The sequence below is a fragment of the Salmo salar genome, chromosome ssa24, assembly GCF_905237065.1.
Source record: "Salmo salar chromosome ssa24, Ssal_v3.1, whole genome shotgun sequence".
NCBI lineage: Eukaryota > Metazoa > Chordata > Actinopteri > Salmoniformes > Salmonidae > Salmo > Salmo salar.
The window spans coordinates 48267098-48285911 of NC_059465.1; the positions used below are offsets into that span (position 1 = coordinate 48267098).

General features: G+C 44.1%; 1 protein-coding gene across 1 annotated transcript in view; it reads left to right on the forward strand.

Annotated features, from left to right (window-relative positions):
* The window catches only part of dmrt1 (doublesex and mab-3 related transcription factor 1), a 64709-nt gene extending 56502 nt beyond the window's left edge, over positions 1-8207 (forward strand). The window contains exon 6 of the mRNA XM_045706995.1: positions 7715-8207. Within this exon, the coding sequence (XP_045562951.1) occupies positions 7715-7866 (152 nt within the window). The 3' untranslated portion in view covers positions 7867-8207. The remainder of the gene's footprint in view (positions 1-7714) is intronic.
* Positions 8208-18814: the final 10607 nt, after the last annotated feature.

Genomic DNA, 18814 nt, shown 5'->3' on the forward strand with positions numbered 1-18814 from the left:
GGAGGAGGTTTAATATCCTGACCTAGTGAGATATACATGGTGGATGCTCATTCAAGCTACTCATCTTGACTACTTTCTTGTATCCTTCGCGCTGGCACCAAACTTTTAGGGGGCAGAATGCGGTTCGACCATCAAATAATTGGAATCCACAGAATTTCCATGTGGGCGAGGATATTGGAAATGTAATCAAAGCCTTTTGGATGATGACCTGTTTTTAACCAAGACAAAAGATTTTAGAACTGACTTTTTCCTGCATAACATAGGCACAGCAGATCCCCTTATTGTATGGGACACTTTTAAATGTGTCTTTAGAGGCCATGTAATTCAATACTCATCTTTAAAACAAAAGCAATTTAGGTCAAAAGAGTTCATATTAACTGATGCAAGCAGTAAAATTAGATTTCAAAAACAGATATAAATGCATACACACTGTGTATGCACACACACACGATAACATATGCACTATACACACACTTACACATGGATTTAGTACTGTAGATATGTGGTAGTGGTGGAGTAGGGGCCTGAGGGCACACAGTGTGTTGTGAAATCTGTGAATGTATTGTAATGTTTTTAAAATTGTATAAACTGCTTTAATTTTGCTGGACCCCAGGAAGAGTAGCTGCTGCCTTGGTAGGAACTAATGGGGATCCATAATAAACCCCAGGAAGAGTAGCTGCTGCCTTGGCAGGAACTAATGGGGATCCATAATAAACCCCAGGAAGAGTAGCTGCTGCCTTGGCAGGAACTAATGGGGATCCATAATAAATACAAACATTAACAAAGGAAATAGAGGAACTAACAGTACAGTAGACAGCAATAAAAACTACCGTAGACGTGCATAATAAGTTAGAGGAAAAACAAAAAGAAATGGATCAACTTATTCAAGAAAGTAGAATGAATTGTAAAAAATAAAGTGAATTGGATGACATTTTTACAAAAATGGACCAAATTATTTTTAAATCTTCAACATAGAAATGCTACCAAAAATAATTTACAGAAATTTTTTTCAAATTTCGGAGTCACCCAGGATTCACCAAATTATATTTTGTAAGAGAAAGCAAAGTGCTTTAAGCGTGTTGTCTTTTCAGCCTCCTCCATTTCCACTAACTGAAGTTAACTGCAAAAAAGTATTATTGTTCCTAATAATAGTGTAACATTTAAAAGCTGTACAGAAATACTTTTTTACCCCCCTTTTTCCTCACCAATTCCGATCTTGTCTCATCACTGCAACTCCCCTAGGGGCTCGGTAGGTGAAGGTGGAGTCATGTGTCCTCCGAAACATCACCCGCCTAACAGCGCTCCTTAACACTTGCCAGCTTAACCTGGAAGCCAGCCACACCATTGTGTCGGAGGAAACACCATTCAACTGGCGACCGGGGTCAGCGTGGAGGCACCCGGCCCGCAACAAGGAGTTGCTAGGGAAAGATGAGCCAAGTAAAGCTCCCTTCGGTCAAACCCAGACGACGCTGGGCCAATTGTGGGACTCCCGGCCATGGGAAAGGAAACTTGTTGATGCATTTAAAGCTTTTAGGCCAGGGAAAACTCCAAGGCTGGATGGCATACCAGTTGAGGTATACCAAACCTTTTTTGATCTACTCAAAGATCCACTATTTACATGTTTTAACCACTGCTATGTAGATGGTAGATTATCAGACACTCAGCAAGAAGCTCTGATTTCATTATTACTGAAACAGGATCCAAGTGGTAAATATAAACATCCAGTCCATTAAAAAAATTGGAGACCTCCTACACTTCAGTGTTGTGATGCATAAATTCTAGCTAAGTGCATAGAGCATAGAATTAAAAAGGTATTGTCAGATATTATTCATCCTAATCAGACAGGTTTTTTACATGGACGATACATTGGAGATAATATAAGACAAGTACTGGAAACAATAGAACACTATGAAATATCGGGGACACCAGGCCTGGTTTTCATAGCTGATGTTGAAAAGGCTTTTGATTTAATACGACTAGAATATATATATATATATATATATATATATATATATAATAATACATACATACATACATACATACACATACATACATACATACATACATACATACATACATACATACATACATACATACATACATACATACATACATACATACATATATATATATATATATATTTTTTTTTTTACCTTAACTAACTTGCCTAGTTAAATAAAGAACAAATTCTTATTTCCAATGAAGGCCTACCAAAAGGCAAAAGGTCTCCTGCGAGGACGGGGGGCTAGGATTTAAATAAAAATATTGGACAAAATACACATCATGACAAGAGAGACAACTCAACGCTTCATAAAGAGAGACCTAAGACAACAACATAACAAGGCAGCAACACAACATGACAACAACATGGCAGCAGCACAAAACAGCGTACAAAACATTATTGAGCCCTACTGTCTCTCTCTCTCTCCAGCCCTACTGTCTCTCTCTCTCTCTCTCTCTCTCCAGCCCTACTGTCTCTCTCTCTCTCCAGCTCTACTGTCTCTCTCTCTCCAGCCCTACTGTCTCTCTCTCTCTACTGTCTCTCTCTCTCCAGCCCTACTGTCTCTCTCTCTCTCCAGCTCTACTGTCTCTCTCTCTCCAGCCCTACTGTCTCTCTCTCTCTCTCTCTCTCTCTCTCCAGCCCTACTGTCTCTCTCTCTCTCTCTCTCTCTCTCTCCAGCCCTACTGTCTCTCTCTCTCTACTGTCTCTCTCTCTCCAGCCCTACTGTCTCTCTCTCCAGCTCTACTGTCTCTCTCTCTCCAGCCCTACTGTCTCTCTCTCTCTCTCTCTCTCTCTCTCTCCAGCCCTACGGTCTCTCTCTCTCTCCAGCCCTACTGTCTCTCTCTCTCTCTCTCTCCAGCCCTACTGTCTCTCTCTCTCTCTCTCCAGCTCTACTGTCTCTCTCTCTCCAGCCCTACTGTCTCTCTCTCTCTCCAGCCCTACTGTCTCTCTCTCTCTCCAGCCCTACGGTCTCTCTCTCTCTCCAGCCCAACGGTCTCTCTCTCTCTCTCTCTCCAGACAACAGCACAAATGGCAAGGTAGAGACAACGATACATCACGTATATAAATGCCTGGACTATTTACATTTTTTAGAAACTCTTATAAAATGGGTTAGAGTTATGTGCAGTAAAGGTGTAAAATAGTAAATAATGGCTACTTCTCAGAAAGTTAAACAAGGTTGTCCACTGTCGGCATATCTATTTATTATTGCCATCGAAATGTTAGCTGTTAAAATCAGTTCCAACAATAATATAGAGCGGCTAGAAATCCAGGGCTTAAAAACAAATCTGTACGGTAACGACTCAAGTCTCCTCTTAAATCCTTAATCTAGATCCACAGCCTCATAGAGGATCTGGAGAATGTTTCTGGATTACAACTGAACTATGATAAATGCACCATATTACGTATTGGGACTGTAAAAACTATAAGTTTTACATTACCGTGTAGTTTACCATTAAAACGGTCTGATGGTGAAGTGGATTTACTCGGTATACATATTCCTACAGAAATAACTAATGCAACAAATCTTAACAGGAAGTTAGCAAAAATAGATAAGATCTTGTTACCATGAAAAGGGTAAATACCTGTCTATTAGTGGAAAAAGAACCCTGATTAATTCTTTAGTCATATTCAGGTTTACCTATTTACTACACCGAATGAGCTTTCTTTTAAATGATTTGAACAAAACAATATTTCACTTTATTTGGAAGAGGAAGCCAGGCAAATAAAATGTGCTTATTTATATAATGAATATTTGTTCGGGGGGCTAAAATGAATAAATATTAAAGCTTTAAACCTCTAACGAAAAGCATCAGTCATACAAAGGTTATACTTAAACCCAAACTGGTTTTCCTGTAGATTAGTAAGAATGGCTCCGTCTATTTCCCTTTATCCAGATTACAACCTCTCAGATTCAGTTGTATACAGTGTTCAGACCCCTCGACTTCTTCCACAATTTGTCACTTAACAGCCTTATTCTAAAATGGGTCAAATAGTTTTTTCCCCCTCATCAATCTACACACAAAACCCCATAATGACAACGCAAAAACAAATGTTTTAAAACTGAAATTACATTTACATAAATATTCAGACCCTTTACTCAGTACTTTGTTGAAACACCTTTGGCAGCGATTACAGCATGGAGTCTTCATGGGTATGACGCTACAAGCTTGGCATACCTGTATTTGGGCAGTTTCTCCCATTCTTCTCTGCAGATCCTTTCAAGCTCTGTCAGGTTGGATGGGGAGCATCACTGCACAGCTATTTTCAGTTCTCTCCAGAGATGTTTGATTGGGTTCAAGTCCGGTCTCTGGCTGGGCCACTCAAGGACATTCAGAGACTTGTCCCGAAGCCACAGCTGCGTTGTCTTGGCTGTGTGCTTAGGGTCATTGTTTTGTTGGAAGGGGAACCTTCGCCCCAGTCTGAGGTCCTGAGCGCTTTGGAGCAGGTTTTCATCAAGGATCTCTCTGTACTTTGCTCGAATCATCTTTCCCTCGATCCTGACTAGTCTTCCAGTCCCTGCCGCTGAAAAATATCCCCACAGCATGATGCTGCCACCACCATGCTTCACTGTAGGGATGGTGCCAGGATTCCTCCAGATGTGACGCTTAGCATTCAGGTCAAAGAGTTCAATCTTGGTTTCATCAGACCAGAGAATCTTGTTTCTCATGGTCTGAGAGTCCTTTAGGTGCTTTTTGGCAAACTCCAAGCGGGCTGTCATGTGCCTTTTACTGAGGAGTGGCTTCCATCTGGCCACTCTACCATAAAGGCCTGATTGGTGGAGTGCTGCAGAGATGGTTGTCCTTCTAGAAGGTTCTCCCATCTCCACAGAGGAACTCTGGAGCCCTGTCAGAGTGACAATCTAGTTCTTGGTCACCTCCCTGACCAAGACCCTTCTCCCCTGATTGTTCAGTTTGGCCGGGCGGCCAGCTCTAGGAAGAGTCTTGGTGTTGCCAAACTTCTTCCATTTAAGAATAATGGAGGCCACTGTGTTCTTGTGGACCTTCAATGCTGCAGACATTAGTTGGTACCCTTCCCCAGATCTGTGCCTCAATACAATTCTGTCTCAGCGCTCTACGGATAATTCCTTCGACCTCATGGCTTGGTTTTTGCTCTGACAATCACTGTCAACTGTGGGACCTTATATAGACAGGTGTGTGCCTTTCCAAATCATGTCCAATCAATTGAATTTACCACAGGTGGACTCCAAGTTGTAGAAACATCTCAAGGATGGTCAAATGTAACAGGATGCACCTGGGTTCAATTTCCAATCTCTTATGTAAATAAGGTATTTCTGTTTTTAATTTTTTGTAAACGTGCCGGGTGGAGATTAGAAACCTAGAGAGGAACCAGGCTATGAGGGGTGACCAGTCCTCTTCTGGCTGTGCCGGGTGGAGATTATAAACCTAGAGAGGAACCAGGCTATGAGGGGTGACCAGTCCTCTTCTGGCTGTGCCGGGTGGAGATTATAAGAGTACATCATGGCCATTAAGGACAGATTGTTCTTCAAGATGTTCAAACGTTCATAGATGACCAGCAGGGTCAGATAATAATAATCACAGCGGTTGTAGAGGGTGCAACAGGTCAGCACCTCAGGAGTACATGTCAGTTGGCTTTTCATAGCCGGGCATTCAAAGGTCGAGACAGCAGATGCAGTAGAGAGAGTCATTCAGGTTGAGACAGCCAGTGTGTTAGAGAGAGAGTCATTCAGAGGTCGAGACGGCAGGTGAGGTAGAGAGAGAGAGAGAGTCATTCAGAGGTCGAGACATTGCCATCAATAAAATGCAATAGTACTTGTTGTCCGTAGCTTAGGTCCTACCCATACCATAACCCCACCATGTTCCCCGCTCGCCCACACCACGCCATACACGTGGTCTGCGGTTGTGAGGCCAGATGAAGGTACTCTCTAAAACGACGTTGGATGCGGCTTATGGTACAAAAATGAACATTAAATTATCTGTAAACAGCTCTGGTGGACATTCCTGGAGTTAGCGTGCCAATTTCACACTCCCTCAAAAATGGTGACATCTGGGGCATTGTGTTGTGTGACAAAACTGCACATTTTAGAGTGACCTTTTATTGTCCCCAGCACAAGGTGCACCTGTGTAATGATCATGCTGTTTCTAACCCGCCTGTCTGTCTATCTGTCCTGTGTAACCCACCTGTCTGTCTGTCTGTCTAACCCACCTGTCTATCTGTCTGTCTAACCCACCTGTCTAACCCACCTGTCTATCTGTCTGTCTAACCCACCTGTCTACCTGTCCTGTCTAGCCCACCTGTCTATCTGTCCTGTCTAACCCACCTGTCTATCTGTCTGTCTAACCCACCTGTCTGTCTGTCTGTCTAACCCACCTGTCTATCTGTCCTGTCTAACCCACCTGTCTGTCTGTCCTGTCTAACCCACCTGTCTGTCTGTCTGTCTAACCCACCTGTCTGTCTGTCTGTCTAACCCACCTGTCTCTGTCTGTCTAACCCACCTGTCTATCTATCTGTCTAACCCACCTGTCTATCTGTCCTGTCTAACCCACTTGTCTGTCTGTCTGTCTAACCCACCTGTCTGTCTGTCCTGTCTAACCCACCTGTCTGTCTGTCCTGTCTAACCCACCTGTCTATCTGTCTGTCTAACCCACCTGTCTGTCTGTCCTGTCTAACCCACCTGTCTGTCTGTCTAACCCACCTATCTATCTGTCTGTCTAACCCACCTGTCTGTCTGTCTGTCCTGTCTAACCCACCTGTCTGTCTGTCTGTCTAACCCACCTGTCTATCTGTCCTGTCTAACCCACCTGTCTGTCTGTCTGTCTAACCCACCTGTCTATCTGTCTGTCTAACCCACCTGTCTGTCTGTCCTGTCTAACCCACCTGTCTGTCTGTCCTGTCTAACCCACCTGTCTATCTGTCTGTCTAACCCACCTGTCTATCTGTCTGTCTAACCCACCTGTCTATCTGTCCTGTCTAACCCACCTGTCTGTCTGTCTAACCCACCTGTCTGTCTGTCTGTCTGTCTAACCCACCTGTCTATCTGTCCTGTCTAACCCACCTGTCTGTCTGTCTGTCTAACCCACCTGTCTGTCTGTCTGTCCTGTCTAACCCACCTGTCTATCTAACCCACCTGTCGATCTGTCCTGTCTAACCCACCTGTCTGTCTGTCTGTCTGTCTAACCCGTCTGTATGTCTGTCTAACCCACCTGTCTAACCGACCTGTCTGTCTGTCTGTCTAACCCACCTGTCTGTCTGTCTGTCTGTCTAACCAACCTGTCTATCTGTCCTGTCTAACCCACCTGTCTATCTGTCTGTCTGTCTAACCCACCTGTCTATCTGTCTGTTTAACCCACCTGTCTATCTGTCCTGTCTAACCCACCTGTCTGTCTGTCTGTCTAACCCACCTGTCTATCTGTCTGTCTAACCCACCCGTCTGTCTGTCTGTCTGTCTAACCCACCTGTCTGTCTGTCCTGTCTAACCCACCTGTCTGTCTGTCTGTCTATCTAACCCACCTGTCTGTCTGTCTAACCCACCTGTCTGTCTGTCTGTCTAACCCACCTGTCTGTCTGTCTGTCTAACCCGTCTGTCTGTCTGTCTAACCCACCTGTCTATCTGTCTGTCTAACCCACCTGTCTATCTGTCTGTCTGTCTAACCCGTCTGTCTGTCTAACCCGTCTGTCTGTCTGTCTAACCCACTCTGTCTAACCCACCTCTCTGTCTGTGTCTCCCTGCAGCCTACTCCCCAGTCAGTGACGGCCATGACGGTCTGTCCTGTCTGTCCATCAGCTCCCTGGTCAACAGCTCTGAGGGGAAGACTGAGTGTGACGGACATGACCAGGGACAGGGTTTTACTGTCGACTCCATCATAGAGGGAAACAACAAATAACCAGAGAGAGGAAGAAGAGGAGAGAGGAAGAAGAGGAGAGAGAAAAACATCTATAATCACACTCTTTTGAAATCTATTTGTTGAAATAAAAGGTTTTGTTTCTGTAAACTTTCTTCATTGTGAAGATATTGGAAGTGTTATGTTTTCCTGTCTGAGCTCTTTAGAAATGGTTGTAGTGAGTGTGTGGTCTGTAAGCCAGGGGGAAGGGGAACATACAGGCTAGATATGAATCATGTTGCCTCCTGAGAGCTATGCCAGTCTATACCAGTCAATATCAGTCTATATAGGGAATATACCAGTCTATACTACTCTATACCAGTCTATATAGGGAATATACCAGTATATATCAGTCTATATATGGAATATACCAGTCTATACTAGTCTATACTACTCTATACCAGTCTATATATGGAATATACCAGTCTATACTAGTCTATACCAGTCAATATCAGTCTATATAGGGAATATACCAGTCTACACTGGTCTATATCAGTCTATACCAGTCAGTCTATATCAGTCTGTACCAGCCAGTCAACATCAGTCTATATAGGGAATATACCAGTCTATACTACTCTATACCAGTATATATTAGTCTATATATGGAATATACCAGTCTATACTACTCTATACCAGTCAATATCAGTCTATATAGGGAATATACCAGTCTATACCAGTATATATTAGTCTATATAGGGAATATACCAGTCAATATCAGTCTATATAGGGAATATACCAGTCTATACTACTCTATACCAGTCAATATCAGTCTATATAGGGAATATACCAGTCTATACTACTCTATACCAGTCTATATAGGGAATATATCAGTCTATATATGGAATATACCAGTCTATACTACTCTATACCAGTCTATATATGGAATATACCAGTCTATACTAGTCTATACTATGGAATATACCAGTATATATCAGTCTATATATGGAATATACCAGTCTATACTACTCTATACCAGTCTATATATGGAATATACCAGTCAATATCAGTCTATATAGGGAATATACCAGTATACACTGGTCTATATCAGTCTATACCAGTCAGTTATATCAGTCTGTACCAGCCTGTCTATACCAGTCAACATCAGTCTATATAGGGAATATACCAGTCTATACTACTCTATACTAGTCTATCTCAGTCTATACCAGTCAGTCTATATCAGTCTGTACCAGTCAGTCTACTTCAGGCAATATTAGGCTATACCAGTCAGTCAACACCAGTCTATATCGGTATATACCAACCAATACCCATCTATATTTAGTATATACCAGTCAGTCTATATCAGTTTATTCCAGTCTTTACCAGGCTATATACCAGTCAGTCCAGAACAGACTATGGGAGGCGCACGGTACCGTTTGGGTCTGCGTGTCAAAAACGATACACTTCAAATAACACTGTTCGACTCGTCAAATAATCTTTTAATTTGACACGTCAAATAACACAATATTGTAACGACCCTGGGTTTATAAGCGCGGAAATCGACTGCAGCTTGAGCATGCTTTTGCGGCACAGTCGATAGCGCGCCGGACTTCGGGCTTGAAGGTCGAGGGTTCGAGACCTGCTCCTTGCTGTATCATTACAATACTATTATAGAATGATGTGTGTGCTGAATTTGCCCGTTCAAGCCACTACCATCAGTAGCACTGTCAATACTGCAAACAACCGGGCCGCGATGCGTTTACAACACCGCGTCGGTAATACGGCTGTTCGACCGAACGGGAAAACGTCTGTGAGACCATTTGAAATAAGATCGAGAAATTGTGCAAATATCTTTGATACATGTTATTAGCCAACTTCTGCAGTAGCTTTAGCTTGGTACCTAGTTAGGACCAATGCAACCAGCCTGAAAACAACGACCAGGAGAATCCGCAGTCAGTTTCATTATTCTAAGCGATGGTTTAGGAAACCATGTGGGTTTTAGCTAAGTAACCACTTGTTGTTGAACTTCAGCTCATGAAAATAACTAACTAGCCAGCTACTTAACCATGTCGCACAAAGCTAACGTTATAAAAAGCTTCCCGTGGCTCACGAGGCTTTACCGGACCGGTTCCGCGTTGTGAAGATAGCAACAATACTGACGTTGCGGTTGGCCTTCAAAATAAAAGTCACTTTATGAAAGTGACGCAGGACATTACAATTGGTGGAATCATGCCATATTTAGACTAGATAATGTTAAACAAGGTTGTAGTGAGGAGAAATGAAATGGTTTATCTGTCTACTCGGTGACACCCACAGAACACAACTGGGGAGAGTTTAAGCGAATGTGTGCGTCATAGCTCTAATCAGAGACTTTGACTGTGAAATCACCTTCCCAGTCAGCCTATTGTGTTTACTGACATTCATTTTGCACTGTACAGCTTTACCTAAGGATTGGGGATCAATGAAACGGGGTGTCAGTCTACTCAGTACCCAAGTGCTTTTTTTCCCAACGTCCTCAGAGTTATCAGACTCCAAAACATCCACGTTGTATGGTTTTTCCTCTGGGATAGTGTTCAATACAGATAGTAGGTTGACTGGTACAATAAGTGGGGCTCAATTCATAGTTGTTTCAGAGTCCTGCAACAAGAGCTACGATGCTAATGTTCTCTGGGAGTCACTGAGTAGACTGATACCCCATGTCATAGATCCACAATCCATAGGTTAGGCTGTACAGTGAAATAATCCATAGGTAAGGCTGGTCAGTGAAATAATCCATAGGTAAGGCTGTACAGGGAAATAATCCATAGGTAAGGCTCTACAGTGAAATAACCCATAGGTAAGGCTGTACAGGGAAATAATCCATAGGTAAGGCTGTACAGGGAAATAAGGATGGACCCCAATGCAATTCTAAAGTACAATACACCCAGTGGGATTTCAACAGATTTTTGTCAAATTAACAAATTATTGTCTTTTGTTGAATTTACAAAACAACATTCCAAATTCGTTTTTGCATGATCTATTAAATGATGGCATAGTTCCACTATTTGTATTAATTTGCTTAATTGTCAATGACAGACTGTCTTATACATTTGGGGTAGCTAACTAACTATAGCTAACTTTAGCTACTGAAAAAATATGATGTCGTTTTGCTGTGTTTTTGGGAAAGAACATTGTTTGCATCCATCAGCTAGCTAGCTAATATATGACCAGCGCTGTCCAGCGCCTGGGGAGCTAGCTTTATAATAACCAGCGCTGTCCAGAGCCTGGGGAGCTAGCTTTATAATAACCAGCGCTGTCCAGAGCCTGGGGAGCTAGCTTTATAATAACCAGCGCTTTCCAGAGCTTGGGGAGCTAGCTTTATAATAACCAGCGCTGTCCAGAGCCTGGGGAGCTAGCTTTATAATAACCAGCGCTGTCCAGAGCCTGGGGAGCTAGCTTTATAATAACCAGCGCTGTCCAGAGCTTGGGGAGCTAGCTTTATAATAACCAGCGCTGTCCAGAGCCTGGGGAGCTAGCTTTATAATAACCAGCGCTTTCCAGAGCTTGGGGAGCTAGCTTTATAATAACCAGCGCTGTCCAGAGCCTGGGAGCTAGCTTTATAATAACCAGCGCTGTCCAGAGCTTGGGGAGCTAGCTTTATAATAACCAGCGCTGTCCAGAGCCTGGGGAGCTAGCTTTATAATAACCAGCGCTGTCCAGAGCCTGGGGAGCTAGCTTTATAATAACCAGCGCTGTCCAGAGCCTGGGGAGCTAGCTTTATAATAACCAGCGCTGTCCAGAGCCTGGGGAGCTAGCTTTATAATAACCAGCGCTGTCCAGAGCCTGGGGAGCTAGCTTTATAATAACCAGCGCTGTCCAGAGCCTGGGGAGCTAGCTTTATAATAACCAGCGCTGTCCAGAGCCTGGGGAGCTAGCTTTATAATAACCAGCGCTGTCCAGAGCCTGGGGAGCTAGCTTTATAATAACCAGCGCTGTCCAGAGCTTGGGGAGCTAGCTTTATAATAACCAGCGCTGTCCAGAGCCTGGGGAGCTAGCTTTATAATAACCAGCGCTGTCCAGAGCCTGGGGAGCTAGCTTTATAATAACCAGCGCTGTCCAGAGCCTGGGGAGCTAGCTTTATAATAACCAGCGCTGTCCAGAGCTTGGGGAGCTAGCTTTATAATAACCAGCGCTGTCCAGAGCCTGGGGAGCTAGCTTTATAATAACCAGCACTGTCCAGAGCCTGGGGAGCTAGCTTTATAATAACCAGCGCTGTCCAGAGCCTGGGGAAGTGTGGGCCCGTACAGCTGCGGTAGGTGCGCGAGACAAAACTTTACCAGCATCATAGCAGACGTATCGGTGAATCACTGTGACGTATGAAATACGAGTGATAGTGTAATCAATGTGTAATAACTACGTAAAAAATGTATGAACATCTTCAATTATTGTGACATGCAGTCCTATTCAGGTCCTGATTGGTCAACAAGCTTATTTGATGAGTCAAATTGTGTTATTTGATGCTCAAATGGCCATAAGACCCAAAAGGCCATAACATAGAGCCATGACTACATGGAACTTGTAACGGCTGTCTGTAAGAGGGAACCAAGGTGCAGCAGAGGATGTGTTCATCATTAGAATTTTAATTTAATAAACAAGAGAACACTACAAAATGAACAAAAACGACAGCAAACAGTCCTGTTAGGAAAATACTCAAAACAGAAACAATTACCCACAAAACCCAAAGGAAAAACATGCTCCTTATGTGTGACTCCCAATCAGCAGCAACGAGCTTCAGCTGTGCCTGATTGGGAGCCACACACGGCCCAAAACAAAGAAATACCAAAACATAGAAAAAGGAACATAGAACGCCCACCCAATGTAACACCCTGGCCTAACCAAAATAAAGAACAAAAAACCCCTCTCTATGGCCAGGGCGCTACAGAACTCTATTCCACATCAGGCAACTGATGCAAACAGTAGAATGAGATTTTAAAAAACAGATAAAAATACACCTTATGGAACAGCAGGGACTGTGAAGAGACACACACACACACATAGGCACAGACACATGCAAGATTGAATCCCTGAGCTGACAAGGTAAAAAATCTCTCGTTCTGCCCCTGAACAAGGCAGTTAACCCACTGTTCCTAGGCCGTCATTGAAAATAAGAATTTGTTCTTAACTGACTTGCCTAGTTAAATAAAGGTTAAATAAATAAAGTAAAAATCAGCATATATCAGTATTTACCAGTCGATATCTGTCTTTACCAGTCGATATCAGTCTATATCTGTCTTTACCAGTCTTTATTTGTGTTATATTGGTACTGTGAGTTCTATCTCAGCTCTCTGAAGTCTCCTCCATGTTTCTATCCCTCATCCAACCACATGATTTAACCTGCTGGTTGATTTACACATTTGATTTTCAAATTATATTTAATAAACTGTATATCAGAATATTCATTCCCAGAACAGCAAGTCCCTTTAACAGAATATCAACCTTTGTTTAATTTGTTGTTTGTTCGTAGTGCACTGCAGCCTCCTGGTTGTTTTCATTTAGATACATTGTGTTGTTTAAAATCTCTGTTCAAAATATATGAGCAATAAGCCTAAGATTGTTGTGTTTAATACCACTGCACTGTGTTTCTGTTTGTGTGTTTTATGGCCATTCATTTTAAATTGACACATTACAAATCTGTTTATTCCTAGTTAAGTTTCAATACAACAGCAACAAATGTCATTTGTAATCTTGGAGTTATGTAGTTACAAGTTCTACAGAAATAAACCGCTTATTGATGATTGGAAATGTGAAATGTGTAGGGGAGCAAGATATAAAGCAGAACAATTCAATGACTTGTGTTTTGTTCCGCCGGGCGCTATGAAAACATTCATTTGATTCTGGCCCCCCGTCTGTTGTTATCAATAACAACACCACCTTCCTCTTCATTTCATCCACCAGTGGTTATACAGAGAATAATGTGGAGTTACCTATGTGGCTCTGACATTATAAATCACCTCGCCCGATCGTATGGGGAATCGATTGATCCTTCCTGATATATCTGTGAAATTTACTGTTATTTCTGTTTTCAATTAAAGATACAGTCAGATAATGACTTAATTGGATTTTACAGGAGATTGAATTTTATTGTCGGCTGCTTTACGACAGTTACCTCTCCCACCACCCTTCTCCCTCCATCTCTTCACCGCTCACCTTCACCCCCTCTCCCTTCACCCCTTCACCCCCTCTCCCTTCACCCCCTCTCCCTCCACCCCTTCACCCCCTCTCCCTTCACCCCCTCTCCCTTCACCTCTCCCTCCACCCCTTCACCGCTCACCTTCACCCCCTCTCCCTTCACCTCTCCCTCCACCCCTTCACCCCCTCTCCCTTCACCCCCTCTCCCTTCACCCCCTCTCCCTTCACCTCTCCCTCCACCCCTTCACCCCCTCTCCCTTCACCTCTCCCTCCACCCCTTCACCTCTCTCCCTTCACCCCTCTCCCTTCACCCTTCTCCCTCCACCCCATCCCTCTTCACCCTTCTCCCTCTACCCCTCCCCCTCCTGCCTCCTTGTCTCCACCCCTGCCCCTACTGCTCCCATTTTCCTCCCTCCATCCTTCTCCCCCTCTCCCCCTGCATCTCCCTCCTCCCTCCATCCTTCTCCCCCTTTCCCCCTGCCTCTCCCTCCATCCTTCTCCCCCTCTCCCCTGCATCTCCTCTCCTCCCTTTCCCCTCCCTCCACCCTTCTCCCCCCTCTCCCCTGCTTCTCCCTCCTCCCTCCACCCTTCTCCCCTCTCCCCTGCTTCTCCCTCCTCCCTCCATCCTTCTCCCCCTCTCCCCTGCATCTCCCTCCTCCCTCCATCCTTCTCCCCTCTCCCTCTCCCTCCTCCCTCCATCCTTCTACCCCCTCCGCCTGCATCTCCCTCCTCCCTCCATCCCTCTACCCCTCCCCTGCATCTCCCTCCTCCCTCCATCCTTCTCCCCCTCTCCCCCTGCCTCTCCCTCCATCCTTCTCCCCCCTCCCCTGCCTCTCCCTCCTCCCTCCATCCTTCTCCCCCCTGCCTCTCCCTCCTCCCTCCATCCTTCTCCCCTGCATCTCCCTCCTCCCTCCATCCTTCTCCCCCTCTCCCCCTGCCTCTCCCTCCTCCCTCCATCCTTCTCCCCTGCATCTCCCTCCTCCCTCCATCCTTCTCCCCCCTCCCCCTGCCTCTCCCTCCTCCCTCCATCCTTCTCCCCCTGCCTCTCCCTCCTCCCTCCATCCTTCTCCCCTGCATCTCCCTCCTCCCTCCATCCTTCTCCCCCTCTCCCCCTGCATCTCCCCTCTCCCCCTCCATCCTTCTCCCCCTCTCCCCCTGCATCTCCCTCCTCCCTCCTCCCTCCATCCCTCTACCCCCTCCCCTGCATCTCCCTCCTCCCTCCATCCTTCTCTCCCTCTCCCCCTGCCTCTTCCGCCATCCTTCTCCCCCCCCTCCCCCTGCCTCTCCCTCCTCCCTCCATCCTTCTCCCCCTCTCCCTCCTGCCTCTGGGCCTCCAAGGGCAAATGGAGCGTCCCAGGGTTTCAGCAGAGCCAAATGAACCGGCGTCAGGTTCAGTGCATCTGGTTCTAATATGGATTGGTGTGATTAGTGTGGTGTTACTGAACCGTGACTGAGAGATGGGGGGGCTGTCTGTCTGACGCGCTGCCATATTATATGATTATTATTACACTTCACGTCCCATCAGGCTCATTTAAATGTCATTACTTTAATAGAGATCATCTCCATCTCCTCTTTAATCTCTGTTTTAATCTCTTTAATTTCTGTTTTGATCTCTTTAATTTCTGTTTTAATCTCTGTTTTAATCTCTTTAATCTCTGTTTTAATCTCTTTAATTTCTGTTTTAATCTCTGTTTTAATCTCTTTAATTTCTTTTTTAATCTCTGTTTTAATCTCTTTAATCTCTGTTTTGATCTCTTTAATCTCTGTTTTAATCTCTTTAATCTCTGTTTTAATCTCTTTAATCTCTGTTTTAATTTCTGTTTTAATCTCTTTAATCTCTTTAATCTCTGTTTTAATCTCTTTAATCTCTGTTTTAATCTCTTTAATCTCTGTTTTAATCTCTTTAATCTCTGTTTTAATCTCTTTAATCTCTGTTTTAATCTCTCATCTCTGTTTTGATCTCTTTAATCTCTGTTTTAATCTCTTTAATCTCTGTTTTAATCTCTGTTTTAATCTCTGTTTTGATCTCTTTAATCTCTGTTTTAATCTCTTTAATCTCTGTTTTAATCTCTGTTTTAATCCTGTTGTTGATTTTTACTGAGTCAATTCTGATGTTGGCATTTTGCAGACATTACAAATAGTCTATAATATTAAAGTATGTTAGTAGTGCTCTCACTTTCTCCCTCACTCAGTAATAATTAGGTAGATTTGGGAACACATGAGATACAGCAGAGAAGAAGAGGCGAAGTGAGAGGGTTTACTCCGCCCCAAATCTGTCCACGTCAAGCAGATCATTCATTATTAAGCAACTGAGGAGTTTTTGCATAGGGGTGTTGAATTTAGTCAAGATATACAGTGGGGGGAAAAAAGTATTTGGTAATAAAGCAATAGAATAATTACACTATATACATATAACAACTGTAGCAGGGATGAATAATTACATGTTCATTGGGGGTAGAGGCAGAGTAAAGACCATAGGGGGAGTAGCAGGGAGGAAGTGAGGAGGTTTTGTATAGGGGTGTTGAATTTAGTCAAGATATACATGAATTGCTATTTTGATACAAGGCTTTTTTTCGTCTAATAGATGGTCCACAATGCTGAGGTTGTTGTGATTGTACTGATATAAGTGTAATGCATGTGACATCCCTGCAACGTTTAGAAAAAACACTATCACAGTTGTCCCTGTTGTAATTCAAGACGGTATATAAATATTCATGAGGCTAGCATCTCTCTCTCCATTGAATACAGGCTGGTTGACGTCAACACCACTCATCGAATATTCAAAAACATTATTCAAATAATGAGATGTATCCACCAATCCGAAGAGAGGATTATGCAGGAGCTGGACAACAAATCCCATTGTCAGGGAGGAGACACAAGCATCTCATCATTATATACATATGCCTGGTTACAGTCCTCTGTTTAAAGACATTTGGAAGACAAGTGAGGTTAATGATCTCCATGTGGTTTAGTGTGGAATGTGGTTTGGTGTGGAATGTGGTTATAGTGACTTCCCTCCAGGCCTGAGGACAAAGACTTCGACTCCAGGCCAGAGGACAAAGACTGCCCTCCAGGCCTGAGGACAAAGACTGCCCTCCAGGCCTGAGGACAAAGGCTTCCCTCCAGGCCAGAGGACAAAGACTTGACTCCAGGCCAGAGGACAAAGACTGCCCTCCAGGCCTAAAGACAAAGACTGCCCTCCAGGCCTGAGGACAAAGGCTTCCCTCCAGGCCTGAGGACAAAGACTTCCCTCCAGGCCAGAGGACAAAGACTGCCCTCCAGGCCTGAGGACAAAGGCTTCCCTCCAGGCCTGAGGACAAAGGCTTCCCTCCAGGCCAGAGGACAAAGACTGCCCTCCAGGCTAGAGGACAAAGACTACCCTCCAGGCCTGAGGACAAAGGCTTCCCTCCAGGCCTGAGGACAAAGGCTTCCCTCCAGGCCAGAGGACAAAGACTTCCCTCCAGGCCTGAGGACAAAGACTTCCCTCCAGGCCTGAAGACAAAGACTGCCCTCCAGGCCTGAGGACAATGGCTTCCCTCCAGGCCTGAGGACAAAGACTTCCCTCCAGGCCTGAGGACAAAGACTGCCCTCCAGGCCAGAGGACAAAGACTTCCCTCCAGGCCTGAGGACAAAGACTTCCTTCCAGGCCTGAGGACAAAGGCTTCCCTCCAGGCCTGAAGACAAAGACTTTCCTCTAGGCTCAAATGAAAGATATGACAGACAGGAGTGGCTATAGTTGTCAATGCCAGGAGGTTTGTCATTATTGATCGATAACAATAATTTTCCCACCTCTCCCACACTAACTTTACAAAAAATTCAAACGTGCAATGCTTTTCTTTAATTATTTGTTTTTTTATGCATGAATATGATGTCTCACTGTTAGAATTTCCTGGCTAAGTTTGCCCACTTTGCCAATGAAGTAATATTTAAAATAATTGGCAACATCAAATGGTTTTGTGATGAATAAGCCATCTGATTGGATGAAATATAGAGTTGAATTTGTCTTTCTGCCCATAAATTCATTTAAAGTACTTGAATGTTTTTTTCCATTGTTCTTTATATCATTGATCTTGGCTTCATGATAGTTTCTTCTTTTTGTTGAGTTTAGTCACATCATTTCTCAATTTGCAGTAAGTCAGATGTGCAGCCAGACTTATTAGCCACTCCTTTTGCCCCCATCTCTTTCAGCCATACAGTTTTTCAATTCCTCATCAATCCGTGGAGCCTTAACAGTTCTAACGGTCAGTTCCTCATCAATCCGTGGAGCCTTATCAGTTCTAACGGTCAGTTCCTCATCAATCCGTGGAGCCTTAACAGTTCTAACGGTCAGTTCCTCATCAATCCGTGGAGCCTTAACAGTTCTAACGGTCAGTTCCTCATCAATCCGTGGAGCCTTAACAGTTCTAACGGTCAGTTCCTCATCAATCCGTGGAGCCTTAACAGTTCTAACGGTCAGTTCCTCATCAATCCGTGGAGCCTTAACAGTTCTAACGGTCAGTTCCTCATCAATCCGTGGAGCCTTAACAGTTCTAACGGTCAGTTCCTCATCAATCCGTGGAGCCTTATCAGTTCTAACGGTCAGTTCCTCATCAATCCGTGGAGCCTTAACAGTTCTAACGGTCAGTTCCTCATCAATCCGTGGAGCCTTAACAGTTCTAACGGTCAGTTCCTCATCAATCCGTGGAGCCTTAACAGTTCTAACGGTCAGTTCCTCATCAATCCGTGGAGCCTTAACAGTTCTAACGGTCAGTTCCTCATCAATCCGTGGAGCCTTAACAGTTCTAACGGTCAGTTCCTCATCAATCCATGGAGCCTTAACAGTTCTAACAGTGAGTTTCTTAACAGG